The following is a 16887-nucleotide window of genomic DNA, read 5'->3' as shown; positions in this document are numbered from 1 at the left end:
GGAAGACTTAACAAACTAAACCAATGTCCAAATCCTGTCTTGAGGGGCTAAGGATTGCAATGTCTTAAGAAAAAATGTCACATACAATATATACAGCACATTTCCCAATGTTCTTCCAAAGTACCCAATCTGGATGCCCGGTTGCCCACCACAACCTTTCCATTAAGAGGTGAACACAGGAAGACATAGTCCTTCAGACTCCTAGACTAGGTAGGGGCTGGGGCAGCTTTAGCCACAGGCCTCAGCCCTGCAGGGACAGAGTTCAGATGTATGTTCTGGGACAATGGTGGGTTTTACTTTGTCATGAAATTCTATTAAAATCATGTGAGGGTAAAATTTTTTATGATAAATCTTACATCAGGGCAAAAATTAGAATCTGAAGCAAAACGCTATATTTACATAATCTGAAGTATATGAATTTGAATAAAATAATTAACAAATTTTCAGAAAATACAAAAAAACTGAAGTGGGTACCTGCCACAGGGTTGATTTCTGGCATCTGTTAAAAGCAGATGGTTTTATAAATCTAATCCTCATTGTGGGAAAGCCTCCTGGCTAATTAAGGGGAAAGGTTGCATCACCAAATAGCTGAAAGACATGGTTTTTGGACCTACCTTGAATAACAAGCTCTTACAAGTTGCTCAGAGCCTCCTTCCCTCCACGCAGGGGAGGGCCAGGAAATGGCATGAGTCAGTGACCACCCAAGGGATGGAAACCTTACTAGATCCCAGCTTGGGGTGAAAATTATCCATAATTCCCCTAGTCCAATGGTTCCAAAATTTTCCTGTCATCCTTTTTAGACTTAAAAGACTAACCTAAGAAGAGAATTTTATAATACCCTGCACAAAACAAGAGACTAACTAGAGAGAGTAACCAAAATACTGTTTCCTTTTTATCTGAAAAGATGTTAACCACTTTCCAGAATTCTCAGTTTTCTGAGAATATGTTAACAGTTGTCTTAAACATAGGTTTTTATGAAGAATTTGCAAGTACATAACTAGTAATTCAGACAACTACTATTTACTGACCACTGAGCTGGGTCCTTTATAACTTTTGTAAAATGGCAAGGTAAATATTATAATTCTTATTTTTGTGGAGGAAGAAATGAAATCTCACAGAGGCTAAGAAACTTAGAAAATTGAAAAATGGACCCAGGTGACTCCAAAGTCTACATAGTCTCTACTACTTCTTATTGTGTCTACAGTCTCAGTGATGAAATTGTTTTGAAATTCTTGCTTACTATTTTTCCTTTTCCTGTTCTTCTTTTGAGTGTGTGTATGCCTTCTTATTTAAGTGACCCAGAATCTCTGTATGCAACAGACATTGAAAGCAACACTGCCAGAGAAAAGAGTGGGAAAAACAAGAGGTGGTAAAGCCCAAGGGCTTTAACCTTGCTGTAGGTCTATGGAGACCAGAACTTCTGGGGTCCCTGGGATAGTCATGAGGTATGCCTATAGTACTGAGGTAATTATTAAGAGAGTCTTCTTTTGCTTTCATAAGTACCCCAATTCGGATAATAAATTATATGCTGACCTCTTTAATACCAGCTAACACTTGTAAAGCACTTGCCTTGAGTCAGACCCTTTACAAGCATTATCTCATTTAATCCTCACAACAAGGCTAGGAAGTGATAGAGGCCCTGGTATCATTCATATTTGTTCTTTTTTTTTTGTCTTTTTCGTGACCGGTACTCAGCCAGTGAGTGCACCGGCCATTCCTATATAGGATCCGAACCCGCGGTGGGAGCGTCGCTGTGCTCCCAGCGCCGCACTCTCCCCAGTGCGCCACGGTGAGAAACAGAACTTTGGAGCAGTTAAGTGGGGGAGCCACATATACCCTTAAGTCTCTCATGACACTGGTTACAACCTGAAGACCACTGATACAAACTTTTTCGTGAATGGTAAAATAAATTACAAATTAATTCTGTACTTTGAATAGTGCTCCTTCTCACTTGCTATGTATGATGAATATTATCATCAATCTTAGTTAAAATGTAAAAAAAAAAACTTTATTAAAGAAAGAAAAGCAAAGAACACGCCCAGCATTTTCACATCTATTCATTCATTCACTAATAAATAGAAGCATACATAACTATAACATAGCAAAACAAACAGTTGCTTTAATGCCCCATGTTAATCTAAAATATTCCCATAATAAACTATGATAATGAATCACCAATGAACTTATATTGTCCCAGACCCTCAGTGACAGTCTTAACTTATTGTAGTTACTTGCTCAGAGTTGCCACATACACCTAGTACATCACAGCTTGGGCCCAGGCACTGCTAACATATAACACAGGCAGCACAGTGCCTGGCACAAGACAGGGGACTGCGAAGGGTGAGTAATGGAGCTCACACTAGCAGGTGACAGCACCCAGATCTGAGGAGGTGTTTCACGTGCCCCAAGGAAGCCAGCCTTGGAGGGCTGCAGATAATGGAGTGTATCCTCTTTTATTTTGCAAATGACAGAAATATATTAACAGAAGGCCAGCTCTGTACCCGTCTCCTAGTTCTCCACTCACTTGTCACTGGAGATGCTGCAATCTATGACTGTTTTTCTGCTTGTATTGATGATTATAAATGGTAGCTGGATGGTGGAGTTCAGAGCTGGAGGGCCCTGGTTCTGTTGTTCATTTTGCCGATTTCTCTGTACCAGGTTTTTGAAAGCAATTTGCTGTAATGATCAATAAAAAGAAATGATCATTTAATGTGGCTAAGTCAGTTGGAATTTAAGTGAATTAAGGTAAAACATAAAATAGTCTAAAATTAGAGAGTTTAAAGAGGCATCCCACCTATACTAATGAATTAATAAAAAATTAAACATTTTTTTCTTTTTTCTAATCTTTTTTTCTTAAGATTAGAATGATCCAACTAAATAAATACATCACAGGGAAAAGATACACATTTATATGGTGTCTAACACCATCCTCATGTAAAAAAATGGGGTCCATGGTTTCCATCGTCCATAGAAACAGGATTGCACAAATCTGGAAGAGAGCCCAATGGCACCTGCAAGTCTTAGAGTGAAAACAGCAAGAGTAACACCAAGTGAGCCTACATTTTACATTTATCTAACGGAGACTCCTGAGAGTTTAGGGTCGAATATACCTCGTAGATCATCTAGCCCAGGGATGTGAAAATATTTTAAAGCCACAAAACACTTTCTTTGAAATCTCATGGGGAGCTGGCTAGTTAGCTCGCTAGTAACACCAAGGTCAAGAGTTCAGAGCTCCATACTGGCCAGTCACAAAAAAAGAAAAAAAAAGTCATGAGACACCTACTATATAAAACAGATGGAAGCAGCATTGCTCTGGCTGGCTGCTTGAGGCTCGAGTCCCGAAACCTGCCGGCTCTGGCCTCATCCACCACCACAGTGGTTTCTAAGGCAGCTCCGCAGAACTTCTCGGCATTCCTAAGACATAATTTGAAATCCAGCCTGAGCCTTTCCCCACCTGACATCTTCCAGATAAGGAAACTAAGGCTAAGAATTGATTATAAGCTATATCAAGGCCTGAATCTTTATACTGAATCTGGCTACTACTTTCAGGTATAACCACTACTCAAAAGCCAAAGACAGTGACCTTACCTTTTTAAAATTGGATGAATGTATCACAGAATTTTTATAGCTAGAAAGACCTTACGCAGTTCAAGTTTTCATCTGCTCATGAAACAAATAATGGTTTTAGAAGTTCTGGAAGTCAGAGCCATTCATTCCCTTTCATTAGCTTGTCATATCTTCTTTCCCAGTAGTGATGAATTCAAGTTATTTTCTCTATCTTAGCAATCTTATGCTCAAAATTATTTATTTCAGGTTCTCAGCCTTAACTAAAGTTTGATTAAGATTACTATTATCTTAAAATGGCTGAGTGCTATCTCCCTGGAAAGCGAACATTTACTCTTTTAAAAGGTGCAAACAAAACGGACACCAATTTATTCCAGCCCTAACAGTGTGTCCCAAAATCACTATCAGTATCAATTACTGTTGAAAAACCATCACCATTTATCATTATCAAACATTATTTAAGTTATATTTCATTACCTTCTCTTGCTAAAGAACTAAGGCTATTTTATATTCATTGCTTGATTTCACTTAATACTGAAGGAAAAAATATGCTGAAGCTATAGAATTACGAAAAAGAAGTACATGTAATATTTCTGACTAGTTTCTCTTCCCTTCTACTAGAACACACATCTCAGGAGCTGTTTCCATACTTTGCTTAGTTTTGTGGCCCTAGTGCCATGGGAGGACCTCAGTATATGGGGGAATATAAAGTGGTAAGAGAGTCCTTATATATTTATGATTCACTGTTTAACATTATGTACATTTAATAGCATCAAAGATCTTTCAGGTGAACAAAAGCAGTAAAAACATGTTATTTTGACAGTAAAAAGAAAAATCACCTCCCATTTATTTATTTATTTTTGGTGGCTGGCCAGTATGGGGATCTGAACCTGTGACCTTGATGTTGTAAGGCTGTGCTTTAGCTGACTGAACTAACCGGCCAGCCCTTTTTTGTTTGTTTATTTTGGCCGGCTGACCTCCCATTTATTTTGAACTGATTTCCCTATGTGCTGCCCTTTGATTGATTTTCTTCAGCCCTTTCTTCTTCTTCAGACTCCTTAATATCTATTCCAGAGGCTAAGCAGTTTTAAGAGTGTTCAGACATTCAATCTGTTATGCATTAGTGGCTCTGGAAAAGGTTTAAGGGTTGGAAGGGACAATTACATAGATTAAAATAGGGTATATGGATTATCTATAGGTATAACTTATACCATTGCTCTCCTAAATTACCAAGGATAAAAGAGAGATGGTGACATGTAGGTAATAGTTAACCTCTGTCAAGTGACATCAGTGCATTCTGAAATTAACCTATTAAAAAATCAAGCTAGTTTAGCCATGGCAAATTATTAGTGTTCAGGGACAACTTGTTTAATCTACTGTCTATGACAACTTCATAAACGTCATTTGATGAAAGAAAGAAAAATGAAACAATAGGAGGAAATAAGGTATATGTCTGCCAGAAGATAAGAAGTTGTCTTCAGTTATACTTTGGGTTTCATTTTAATGCTTAGACAGACCTGCTTCTACAAATATTAACAGCTAGGTTATCCCCAGGTTGAAATCTTCTATAAATATATTTGGCTTGAGAGACAGTAAAGGAAAAGAAATTTATGACTTAATAAAATACCAGTACAATGTTCATTTTACAAAGATAAGCAGAGAAAAAATATTTGACTTCGTTCCCTGTGCTGGCATCTTAAAGATGTGAAAGTCCTACATACATGAGCGCAACCTTGCTTGTCACCATTTCTTTCTTATAAGCAAACAGATAATTCTAGGCATGCTAATAAACAGGTTTTTAATAACATATGCCAAAAAGATCAAGCTCCAAAATGCTCCGTAAAGGTTTTGAGGAAATTTCAGGAAGGCCCCAGCACAAGTTTTAGAGACTATGAGCTGGTAGGAAATATTGCAGGCAACTGTGCAGGGACGTGTCAAAAAGAGAGGCAGCTGGGGGAAGATGACAGCCTAGCAGTTAGAGGAGGAGCACCTGGCAGAATTCTATAGAGAGGAGCAGAGGAATAAACTGTCAGCTTTCTACTTTATTTTTAAGGCTGCAGAACACTCTCTTCAAACAAAACCTTATTTTGAAACCCAATATGGGAAACACATAAAATGCCCGCTCAGGTAGGTCCCACGGGGTAGAAAGAAAGAGAAGACCTAATCAGGATGGAGCATCACTTCTGGGGCTTCCTGTGCTCGCAAAGTCTCCACTTTCTCTGCAGCTACTCCTCGGCCCGTGGCCTGCTTTCCTTCCTGCTTCCTACTCTCAGGTGCTCCGCAGAATCTCTGGAAGGGCTAAACTGTCTCCACGTGCCTCTCTCCTCTCGCCTCACATACATGAATGTGAAAAAACACACAAACACCCCAAAGCGAATATAAGCATCTAGAAAAGTGAAAAACAAAAATCATCTGGAATATCTAAGAACACAACATATTCTGGCCATTAGACAAAGTGAATATTGAAGGAAAAAACCTGCTATGGTATTTGTTAACTTATTGCTACCTTTATTTCTGGAAAGTGGATCCCACCAAAAGTAAAATAGGACCTCATTCAAATCAAAGTGGATTTTATGACTGGTTGTAAAGCTTTTCATATAAAAACATTTTTCTGAGAAAAACAGAAGCATAAGGTCTCTCTGGCTCATTTTAAAAAGTTTATCTGGTTGGACTGAAAATGGCACAACTGTACTCACTGCTTGAAGTAAATTTTTACACCAACTAGAATTACAAAAAATAGAAAAAAAAAGTAAGTCCACCTCCCCTGTGATTTTTACCCAAGGGCTCTATTATACTTAAAAAAAATCTTCCAAATTCTAGGCAATTATCTGAAAAAGTATAAATACAGGGATCTTATCAAACTATAAAATTTATTTTTCTAAAATATAAATGCATTTTAGGTTTTTGGGATTTCTATAAATCTTATTGAATCATTTCATGTCATTTTGTCATTTACTGATAATAAGTATTACAGGTAGATTTGATTGTTTTACTTAAAGCACCTAAAATTTAACTAGCTTTACTATTTGATATTCCAAATTAGGGCTAAAATAAACAATCACAAAGACTCCTGATAGTTATGTTCAGAGTAAGGATAAGCATCAAAAGTGAACTGTTGCATAGTATGAGTCACATGCAGGGCAGGTAAGCTGCCATGGGGCTGGGATGATGGTGAGAGATGGAACATCTTAAAGGCAGAGCATGCATATAGCAATGAGCAAGGATGTGGGGGAGGCTGCCCTGGCGTGGTCCCACCAGACACTACTCAAAGGCTCCACAACGAAAAAATAGACTGACTCTAAAAGCAAGTAAGTGCAGTAAGAGACTACAGGCAGGGAAGGGAATGAAAACATCCCAGCATCTTTACCTGTAGGAGAAGTTCTTGCAGCTGAGCCCGCTTCTGCTTTATCCGTTCTATCCGCCTCTGCTTCTCTATCTTTAAAACGCAGGTTACAAAAAACATGAACATATGTGGAATATAAAGTACTGCTCACTTTTCAAGCCCCTATTCTGAGTTACCAAGAATTTTCCTTAGCGAAACTCAGCCCATTGTAGCCAGTGACATGAGTAAAGGCAAATCACACCTTTTGGGAGGACAGGGGCTGGGGTGAGCAAGAAAGCACAGCAGCAGAATTGTGGCAACTGTCATCAAAAATGAAGTCGATCCACTTTATGAATACCTGGCATGCAGTTCTTGTCCCAGTCAAAGTGATAGTACATGCCAGCACTCACCTAAGCACTTTACCTACATTATTTTAATTCATCTTCACAAAAACCTTATGAGGAAAGTACTATTGTTATCCACTTTGCATGTAAGGAAACAGAAGCAGCCTCCTACTCCTCCCTCAAGACTGATCTCAGGGATCCTTGGTAAAGCCCTCCCTTGCCCCTCTTTCCAGATAATCTGTACACACTTCTTTCATAGAAGTAATCACATTTTTGGTATTCTTTTACATTTCTCCTCTCCCGATTTAGAATGACAGTTCCTTGGGGTCAGAGATTTGGTCTTGTATAACCTGTAAGCATATGGTAGATGCTAATAGGTTTTTGCTTAATGAGTCATTGGTATCAGCTAATATTACAAGTCATTAAAATGATGTTCAAATCCCACTGTTAGAAGGAAGACCAATGAGAAAAGGAGGACATTTCTACTCTGGTATATGAATAACATTATTCTATAACATCTAATGAATGTCCGATTTTCCCCCTCCACAAGTATAGTAATACCAAACAATTTTTTATTTTCTGGGAAAAAAGGAACTGAGAAAAACATGAAATCAACCTTAATTATCTCCAAAAGCCATATTTAACCTCAGTTTACTCCATTTATGATTATGATAGTACAATTTTATTAAACCAGTTTAGAAACACATGTCAGTGAACAAGCTCATTTAGAGAAGACTTTCTATAATGCTTACAGTTAACAGAGTTAAAAATGTTCTGCACACATCATTCCAAAGTTCATGTATGCTGAACACTATATCCATTCTGATAAAGACACAAATGAAATATTTTCCTGTTGCTACTGATTCTAGTGTCAAAGGTAAAAGTTTGACTTTCTCGGATATATTTAGGATACTGTGTAACCAACACAGGAAATAAATAGCTAACTTGAACCATTTTTTTGGATCCATACAGGAAGCACTTCATCATCAAATAACATTTCTAATAAATGAATCACCAAAAACTTATTAGAACTCAGAATTAAATTAGAATGAAACAAAGATCTTCTGTGAGAAACAACAAAAATCAAATCAAGTCATTTAACTTTTATGTCACAGTTTTATCATTTACAAAAATAAACTGCAGACTATATGCTATTGTCTGAATGTCCACTCCAAAGTTCATGTGGCAGTAGTGAAAGGTGGGGCCTTTAGGAGGTGATCGGATTGTGAGGACTATGCTCTCATGAATCGATTAATCCATTCATGGAGTAATGGGTTAATGGCTTAATGCGTTATCATGGGTGTGGACTGGTGGCTTTATAAGGAAAGTAAGTGATCATGCTAACAAGCATTTTTACCCAGACCTCGTTATGTGATACCCTGCATCTCTATGGGACTCTATAAAGAGTCCCCAACAAGAAGGCCCTCACCAGATGTGCCCCCTGGACCTTGGACTTCCCAGTCTCCAAAACCATAAGAAATAAATTTCGTTTTCTTATAAATTACCCAGTTTCAGTATTGTTATAAGCAACAGAAAACTGACTATTATAATATACCTCTAAAGCTCCTTTCAATTTTCTAAAATTCTATATAGAGAGTCTGTTAAAGAACTGACACAGCATACACAAACAAACAATCGGGAATATTTTAATATTATGTAATTATGTTTATAAATTAAAATGCCTCTGATGCAAAGTACTATCTATAAACAGATTTTCTTACTTACCTCCAGGTTTTGACATTCTTGAGCTGAGTTGGTAGGCAAGCCAATCCACTTGATTTCTTTTTTTTCCTTTGAAATTATGTTCATTGCCATTAGCACATTTAAAGCATCATAAACTCTTCGTCTGATGTTCTTCTGATCATAAGCCTGCTAAAAAATATTTCTATTGAGTGATAAATTTTAAGGGTAAGACATAGTCACATTATATTAATATATTAAATTAATTATATTATTATTATATCTTCAAGGTGCTGAAAGAATTCAGCACCAGTGAATCCTTCAAAATTAAAGATGAAATAAACATACTTTCGGATAATACAAAACATAGAATAATCCTAAAAAAAAAGATTATGTTACCAACAGATCTATATTAAAACATACTAAAGGGATTTCTTCAGGTAGAAGATCATCTAAGACGGAAGCTTAGAGATGTAGGACAGAATGAAAACCAACTCAAAAATTAAATGTGTGGGTAAATCTCAATTAGTACTCACTGTATAAAATAATAATAATGTTTTATGGAGTTCAGAAGACATACAGAGCTAATATACATGACAATAGTGTGTAGTGTGTCAGAAAGGAGTAGTGGAGGTGAAGTGTTCTATAAGACCTGGCATTGTGTGGGAGGATTTTAGACTGTAAAAAATCACGGATCCGTGTTTTTAAGCTCTAGGCAAAACTGTGTTTCTCCAAATGTGGTACATGGACCAATGCGCTATCCACAAACTGTTTCTAGTCTACAAGAACTTGCACCAGAATGTAATCACATATATCATCACTAGGTACACTATTAGTTCAGCTGACCTTTATTGTCTGGGCAGCAAGACTTTCTCAATGAAGGACACTGTACTGACTTACATTGTGGAGCAAGGTCCTTATATTATTGTGGACAGGCAGTTCCTAAGTACAAAATCCAATCAATCAAATGCCATGATAATAAAGAATGGTAGAGAACGCTGAATCCACCCAAATATAAAACTAAACCTAAGTAAATGAGAAATTTAAGTTATAGAATTAAATGTAAATATTAGAAATCCCAAGGCTGGCCAGTTAGTTCTGTTGGTTAGAATGTGGTGTTGTAACACCTAGGTCAAGGGTTTTCAGATCCCGGTACCAGCGGCCACCAAAAAAAAAAAAAAGAAAGAAAGAAAGAAAGAAAAGAAAAGAAATCCTTACACTGGAAATGATGATAATATAACAACAAATATCAGGAGATAGCAATAAGATAGGTATGATGATTTCCTCTTCTTGATATTGGAAGAGATATAGTTACTGTTCAAAGCAGATTAAGTAATAATAGAGGTTTCAGGACAATCTATTTATAAAGAACTACAATAATAATATTCTTTTAGCAACTACTAATACAGACAATCTGAATCCTATGAAAGAGGAAAAAGATGGGAGATGGGAATAAACATAAGTGCACTTACTTCTGTTTCCCTCCACAATCAACAGATACTGTCTACAGGTGATAACTCAAAAAAAATATATATTAAGTATGTTACTTAAAGTTATTAAGATAACCAACTAAATAAATACAGACTACGAGCCTTCCAAATCAGAAAAATAACACAGCAGTGAACAAACAGAAAAAAAATCCAACCTTTGTTTATATCTTAGGGGTGGTAGTAGGGAATTAGTAAAAATGTTATGTTAGATGGTGAAAAGTGCCAAGAAGAAATGCCTCAATGTAGTGACATCTGGGTGAAGATTAGAAGCGGGGGAGAGAGAAGACATATGAATACCTAGCAATGAATGTTATAGGCAAAGGAAACAGCGAGTACAATGGCCTGATCAGGGATATATCTGGCAGAGTCACAAAATGTGTGGCTGGAGGGCAGTAACTGAGGGAGTGCACAGAAGATGAAATCAGCAAGGTAATGGTGGGACAGATCATAGAGGGGCTTGTAGATCACTGTGAAAACTTTGGCTTTTGCTCAGAATCAGAATACTATATACTTCCTTATCAAGTGCCCAGAGAACATTAAAAGAAAAATAATCACAATACAATAGCTCACAAGAAAAATCTCAATGCAATCCAAAAAAATAGAAATGGTTGAACTCATATTCTCTAGTTACTGGTAATAAAAGTAAAAATTTATAACAACAAACAAAAATCTTTATCACCTGGGACTATAAGAATTGCACTAGAAAAAGTTCTTAGGTCAAAGAGGACGTTATACCAGTCAGGAAAAAAAAAAAAAAAAAAAAAGGAAAGAGGAAATTAAAATTGAAGTTACAGAATATCTAAAGTATAATATATCAGAAAATGGAATGGGCTAAGTCAGTGCTCAAAAGGAAGAACCACAGCCACAAAGATTTAAAGTAAAGGGGGTGGCTGGTTAGCTCCATTGGTTAGCGAGAGTGGTGTTGATACCACCACGGTCAAGGGTTCAGATGCCTGTACAAGCCAGCCACCCCCACCCCCCACCCAAAAATTAAGAATTAAAGACCTAAAATGACTAAAGTTACTACTTTTACTTAAAATTTTTGTACAGTACATATGACTACATTTAAATAAAGAGTAAACTGATTTTTAGTGACAAAAAGCAGGTTAGTAGTTGCTTGGGGATGGAGGCAGAGAGAGAGATGGCCTACAAAAGGCACGAGGAACCTTTATGGGTGATAGAAATGTTGTGTCTTGACTGTGGTAGTTGTTTCACAGGTGCACATAACCATCAAAACTCATCTAATTTTATACTTAAATACCTCTTATTCCATGTAAACTATTTATCACTAAATAAGGAAAAAATAATTGTATGTTGTCACATAAGTTTCACTCCCTGTAATTTATCTCAATTGAAAAAAAAGAGGATTACTTCTGTGTGCTAAAAATGAACAAATCTCCAAGATATATTAAGAAAATAAAATTAAGAATACAGCATGAGGCCGGCCAGTTAGCTCAGTCAGTTAGAGTGGGGTTCAGATCCCCGTACTAGCCAGCCACCAACAAAACAAAAACAAAATAGAATAGAATGCAGCATGTAAAGCATGATCACTTTTGTGTTTAAAATAAAAACGGAAATAAACTTTATCATGTGTATGTCTAAAAAATTTCTGGAATGATATTCAAGAAACTGGCAACAGTGAATATTACCTTTGGAGGGGTAAATTGGAGTCTTTGACAGAAGGGTGATATGTTTTATTATATGCTCTTTTGGACAACGGATTTTTAAATAATCATTCTTGTTGACTTAGACTGTGGAATATACTAACATTTATAAAGCAAATGTATTTCACAGGGCATAGTTTCCAAAGCCCTGTAGTTTCAGGTATAGCCTAACTTTTAAAAATTACATCTAGAAATGTTAACCTTGCAAAAGACAGGAAACTTTCCCCAGGCTAAAGTCTCTGGTATAGCTAAAGAATTGTAACACAGCAAAATTGCTGGCTCTCAAGGACAGAAGTCCTTGAGAGCAGGTTAACCTACTGATTGATATGTTAAGAAAGTTGCATTATTGTTATGTAAAAATACTGAGGAAACGTTGTACAAAAACACAGTATTTGCTAAGAACAAGCTTTTGTCGGTGGATCAACTTAACCTTTTGCAAACTGCATTACGGAATTTCACTTTGTTAGTTCACTAATGTTACCAGCTTCTATAGTTAAACTATACTTAGCCATAACCCCACTCATGTTCCTTTCCTGTAACTTCCTGGTCTAGAGAATAAATACAGGGAGAGAACCCCAGTTTGTGGTTAATTTCCCAAGGAGGAATGCCTCTCTCTTGAGGGTTCTGGGAAGTTAACCCCTTTGGGGTGTCTCACTGCTCAGAAGAAATGGGCTTTGAGTAATCCTTTTTGAAACTTCATCATCCCATGTAAGGCAAAGCAACATTAGACACTGAAGAAACATTAAGATTCAGAAACACAAACTCATTGAGTAAATGACCACACTTGACCTTAGCCAAGAGGCGAAGAAGCAATGAATAAGTGACCAAATGTAAAAAATGTTTTTTTTAAAAAAAAGTTCCTTCAGTAACCTCCAAAATTATATTTTTAAAATATTTATTTTTGTTTAATAAAAGAATTATTTCTAAAACACAACAAAAATCAACAACAAAATCCCCCAAATTTCCAATATGAAACCATCAAGTAAAGGAGTTGAAGATTCCCTAGCTTATCTGATTCTTTAAATCTATGAGAGAAACAAGTCAGAGGTAAACTGTAGCATCACTCATCATAATCAACGTCAAGTTCATGATCTACCTACCGAATCAGCTGCCAAATGGTTATTTGAATTGGTGAACTCTGATACCAGCTCATCAGCTACTTCATTATATGATGTTGTACCTTTCCGCTGAACTTTCTCACACACTTTCATTGAAAAATGTCTCAAGCCTTTTCCATTTTTATCTCCTTTTTTGCTTCGTTTACTAGAAGGGAAAAAAAAATTTATACTCCACTGTACTTAGAGACTTCCTTTACAAACCTCTGTAAGATAATACAAGACAGTAAATACAATTTTTGCTTCAAGAGGTCAAAACTTTAAATTGAAGAGAGAAGAGAAAATGTTTTTAAAGTTAATTTTTGCCTTAAGAGCCTAATAAAGTATGAAGCTATGCAGCATGCTTTTCTGTGTATATCATTTATTCAACAAATATTTACTGACCAGTTATTATGTGTCAGATACTGTTACAGAATTTGGAATAAATCAGTGAAAAAAGACAAAAACCCTGTCCTTGTAGAGCTTATATACTAGTCAATACTAACACTTTTGTATCCTATGTACATTAGTTTATTTTTCCTGAAATTAAAAGTATCACTATTCTCAGTTTTATTTATCTACCCATTTTTTTAATTGCAGGTCATTGGTATTAATATTAGATCTAAGTCTCCAGTTATTTGAAAGTTGGTTAATGCCTAAGCTTAAACTTTGATAACTTAATCGTTAAAATTTTCTGGCGTTCAGTTCAGTTCTGCTAATATCCGAGTGCCAACTATATGCTGATAACTGTATTAGGTACCAGAAGTACAAAAACTAAAGCAAAAATCCTTTCCCTCAATATGAGTCTTGGAGGTTGACAGAGAGACAGAACAGACACATAACAACAGATAATTCCAGTATAATAAGGTAAGTGCCACGTCAGAGTTATTCACAATGTTCTATGGGCACCGGGAAAAGAGACATCTAGTTTAACCTAGAGGAAGAAGACTTGCTGGAGGAGGGCTGTGAACAATGAGTAAGAGTCAAGTAAAGGAAGTCAGTAAGGTTATCCAGGCAGGAGAATCGGCAGCAGTGAACACATGGAAGAGTGAAACAAATAATGTACGTGAAAGGCTTGTAAACAGACAGTGCAGTGCTACCAGAATGTAAAGTAAAAGGAAGAGATGAGGCAAAAAGGTAGACAAGGGGCCAGGCCCTTAAATACTATGCAAAGGAATCTGGACTTCATATTCCATCGGGACAATTATAGTATTTATTGATAAATTACTTGCATGTTCTACTGTGTTAGTACACTAAGATATAGACACTAAACATATGCTTTTCAAAAGAACAAGATGAGAAAAGGATAGATATCTACTTTCTTGTCCCTACATTTCCAAATAATAATTTGTATACCCCTTGTGGTACAGGGAACTTACCTCAAAGACTGCTACTGAAATACTGTGAAACTACTCAATGGCATTAAATGGGGGAGTAACATAGTGAGATTTTCAGTTAGGCAGAGATTCTCACTACAAAATAGAAGATGAACTTATAGGGGGCAAAGCGCAGGCAGACCAGTTGAGAGGTTACTCCAATAGTCCAGGTAGGAAATGATGAGTCCTGAAACTGGGGCAGTGGTAGGGTAGGAGAGAGAGAGAGAGATTTGCAAAATTTTAAAAGATAAAAGCCAGCAGAACTAAGTGGCTAACTGATGCGGAGAGTAAGAAAGAGGGAAATAAGAGAATGACCCCTAGAAAGGTCACTTACTGAGGTTAAGGAGGCCAATAAGTTTACAGATTCCATTGTAAACCCCCTAATCTGCACTGTCCAATATCATAGGTGTAACCCACGTGTGGCTAATCGAGCACTTGACATGTGGGAAGTCTGAACTGAGATATGCTGTAGGTCTAAAGTACACACTGAATTTCAAAGACCTGGGGTAAGAAATGAATGTAAAATACCCCATTAGTAATTTTTATATCAATTACATATTGAAATATATTTTGGATATACTGGATTAAATAAAAAATATTAAAATTAATTTCATTGTTTCTTTTACTTTTAAATTGGCTCTCAGAAAATTAAAAACTACATGTGGCTTGCATTACATTTCTTTTGTATAGCAATAATGTAATGGATTTTATATTCACGGTAAGAATTAGATAATGGCTTAAAGTAAATAAATTTTCTCAACTCGGTGGTTATATGCTTTTTCAAATCCAGGAGTTGTTTTGTATCAAATTCTAGGTATCTTTTTTGGAATTAACTTCTTCCAAACTTCTGATAATGTTGATATTTTGACCTCCTCTCATGAATCATGAATATTTTCAATGGCATCTAGAATGGTGAATCCTTTCCAGAAGGTTTTCAATTTACTTCGGCAAGATCCACCAGAGGAATCACTATTTATGGCAGCTGTAGCCTTAAGAAATGTATTTCTTAAATAAGACTTGAAAGTTGAAATCAGTCCTTGATCCATGGCTGCAGAATGGATGTTGTGTAGTAGGCATGAGTACAATATTAATCCTTGTACATCGTCATCAGAGCTTTTGCATGACTAAATGCATTGTCAACAAATGGTAATATTTTGAAAGGAATCTTTTTTTCTGAGCAGAAACTGGCAAAACAAATTAAAATACGCTAGGCATCAGTGGCCTTAAAATATTCAGTAAACCCTGCTGTAAACAGAGGTGCTGTCCATCCAGGCTTTGTGTTCCATTTATAGAGCACAGGCAGAGTAGATTAATTATAATTCTTAAGGGCCCTAGACCTTCCAGAATGGTAGATGAGCACTGGCTTCATTTAAAGTCACCAGCTGCACTAGCCCCTAAGAAAGAGGGTTAGGCTGTCCTTTGAAGTCTGAAGCCAGACACTGACTACTACTCTCTAGCTATGAAAGTCCCAGATGGCATTTTCTTCCAATACAAGGCTGTTTCATCCACATTGAAGGTCTGTTGTTTAGCGTAGCCCCTTCCTCAATGATCTTAGCTGGATCTTCTGAATAACGTGCTGCAGATTCTGCATCAGCACCTGCTGCTTCACCTTGCACTCATGTTATGGAGACAGCTTCTTTCCTTAAACCTCTTGAACCAACTTCTGCTGGCTTCCAACTTTTCCTCTGCAGCTTCCTCACCTCTTAGCTTTCATAGAATTGAAAAGAGTTAGGGCCTTGCTCTGGATTAGGCTTTGCCTAAAGGGAATGTTGTATCTGGTTTGATCTTCTATCCAGACCACTAAAACTTTCTTCATATGAGCAACAAGGCTGTTTTGTTTTCTTCTTATTCGTGCGTTCACTGGAGTATCACTTATAATTTTCTTCAAGCATTTTTCCTTTGCATTCACAACTGGTGCAAGTGGTCTAGCTTTGAGACATGCAACTCTTCCTTTCACTTGAGCACTTAGAGGCCATTGTAGAGTTATTAATTGGTCTAATTCCACTATTGCTGTGTCTCAGGGAACAGGGAGGCCCAAGGATAAGGAGAGATGGGGAAACGGAGCAGCAGAACATACACACATTAAATTCACTGTCATATGTGGGCATGGTTCATGGTGCCTCAAAACAATGACAATAGGAACATCAAATCTCACTGATCACAGATCCTAACAGATATAATAATAAAGTTTGAAATATTGTGAGAATTACCAAAATGTGAGCCAGAGACATGAAGCGAGCACACGCTGTTAGAAAAATGGCGCTGACAGGCTTGCTCAACACAAGGTAGCCACCAACCTTCAATCTGTAAAAAAGGCAGTATCTGCAAAGCACAATAAAGCGAGGTGCAATGA

At 36.8% G+C, this 16887-nt stretch overlaps 1 protein-coding gene across 8 annotated transcripts in view; it reads right to left on the bottom strand.

The window, feature by feature from the left end:
• Positions 1-16887, bottom strand: part of TFDP2 (transcription factor Dp-2) — a 169190-nt gene that overhangs the window by 12894 nt on the left and 139409 nt on the right. For 6 of the 8 annotated variants that reach the window (XM_063113517.1, XM_063113513.1, XM_063113515.1 and 3 more), the window contains 4 exons: positions 13165-13327; positions 8956-9102; positions 6932-7000; positions 2525-2676 (listed from right to left, as the gene is read on the bottom strand). In XM_063113517.1, coding sequence (XP_062969587.1) covers positions 2525-2676; positions 6932-7000; positions 8956-9102; positions 13165-13327 — 531 coding nt within the window. The remainder of the gene's footprint in view (positions 1-2524; positions 2677-6931; positions 7001-8955; positions 9103-13164; positions 13328-16887) is intronic. The other 2 variants (XM_063113514.1, XM_063113516.1) reach the window with 1 other exon arrangement.

Source organism: Cynocephalus volans, chromosome 11, assembly GCF_027409185.1.
Source record: "Cynocephalus volans isolate mCynVol1 chromosome 11, mCynVol1.pri, whole genome shotgun sequence".
NCBI lineage: Eukaryota > Metazoa > Chordata > Mammalia > Dermoptera > Cynocephalidae > Cynocephalus > Cynocephalus volans.
Note: the sequence above shows the minus strand (reverse complement) of the source record. Positions and strands in the feature narration are given on the sequence as shown.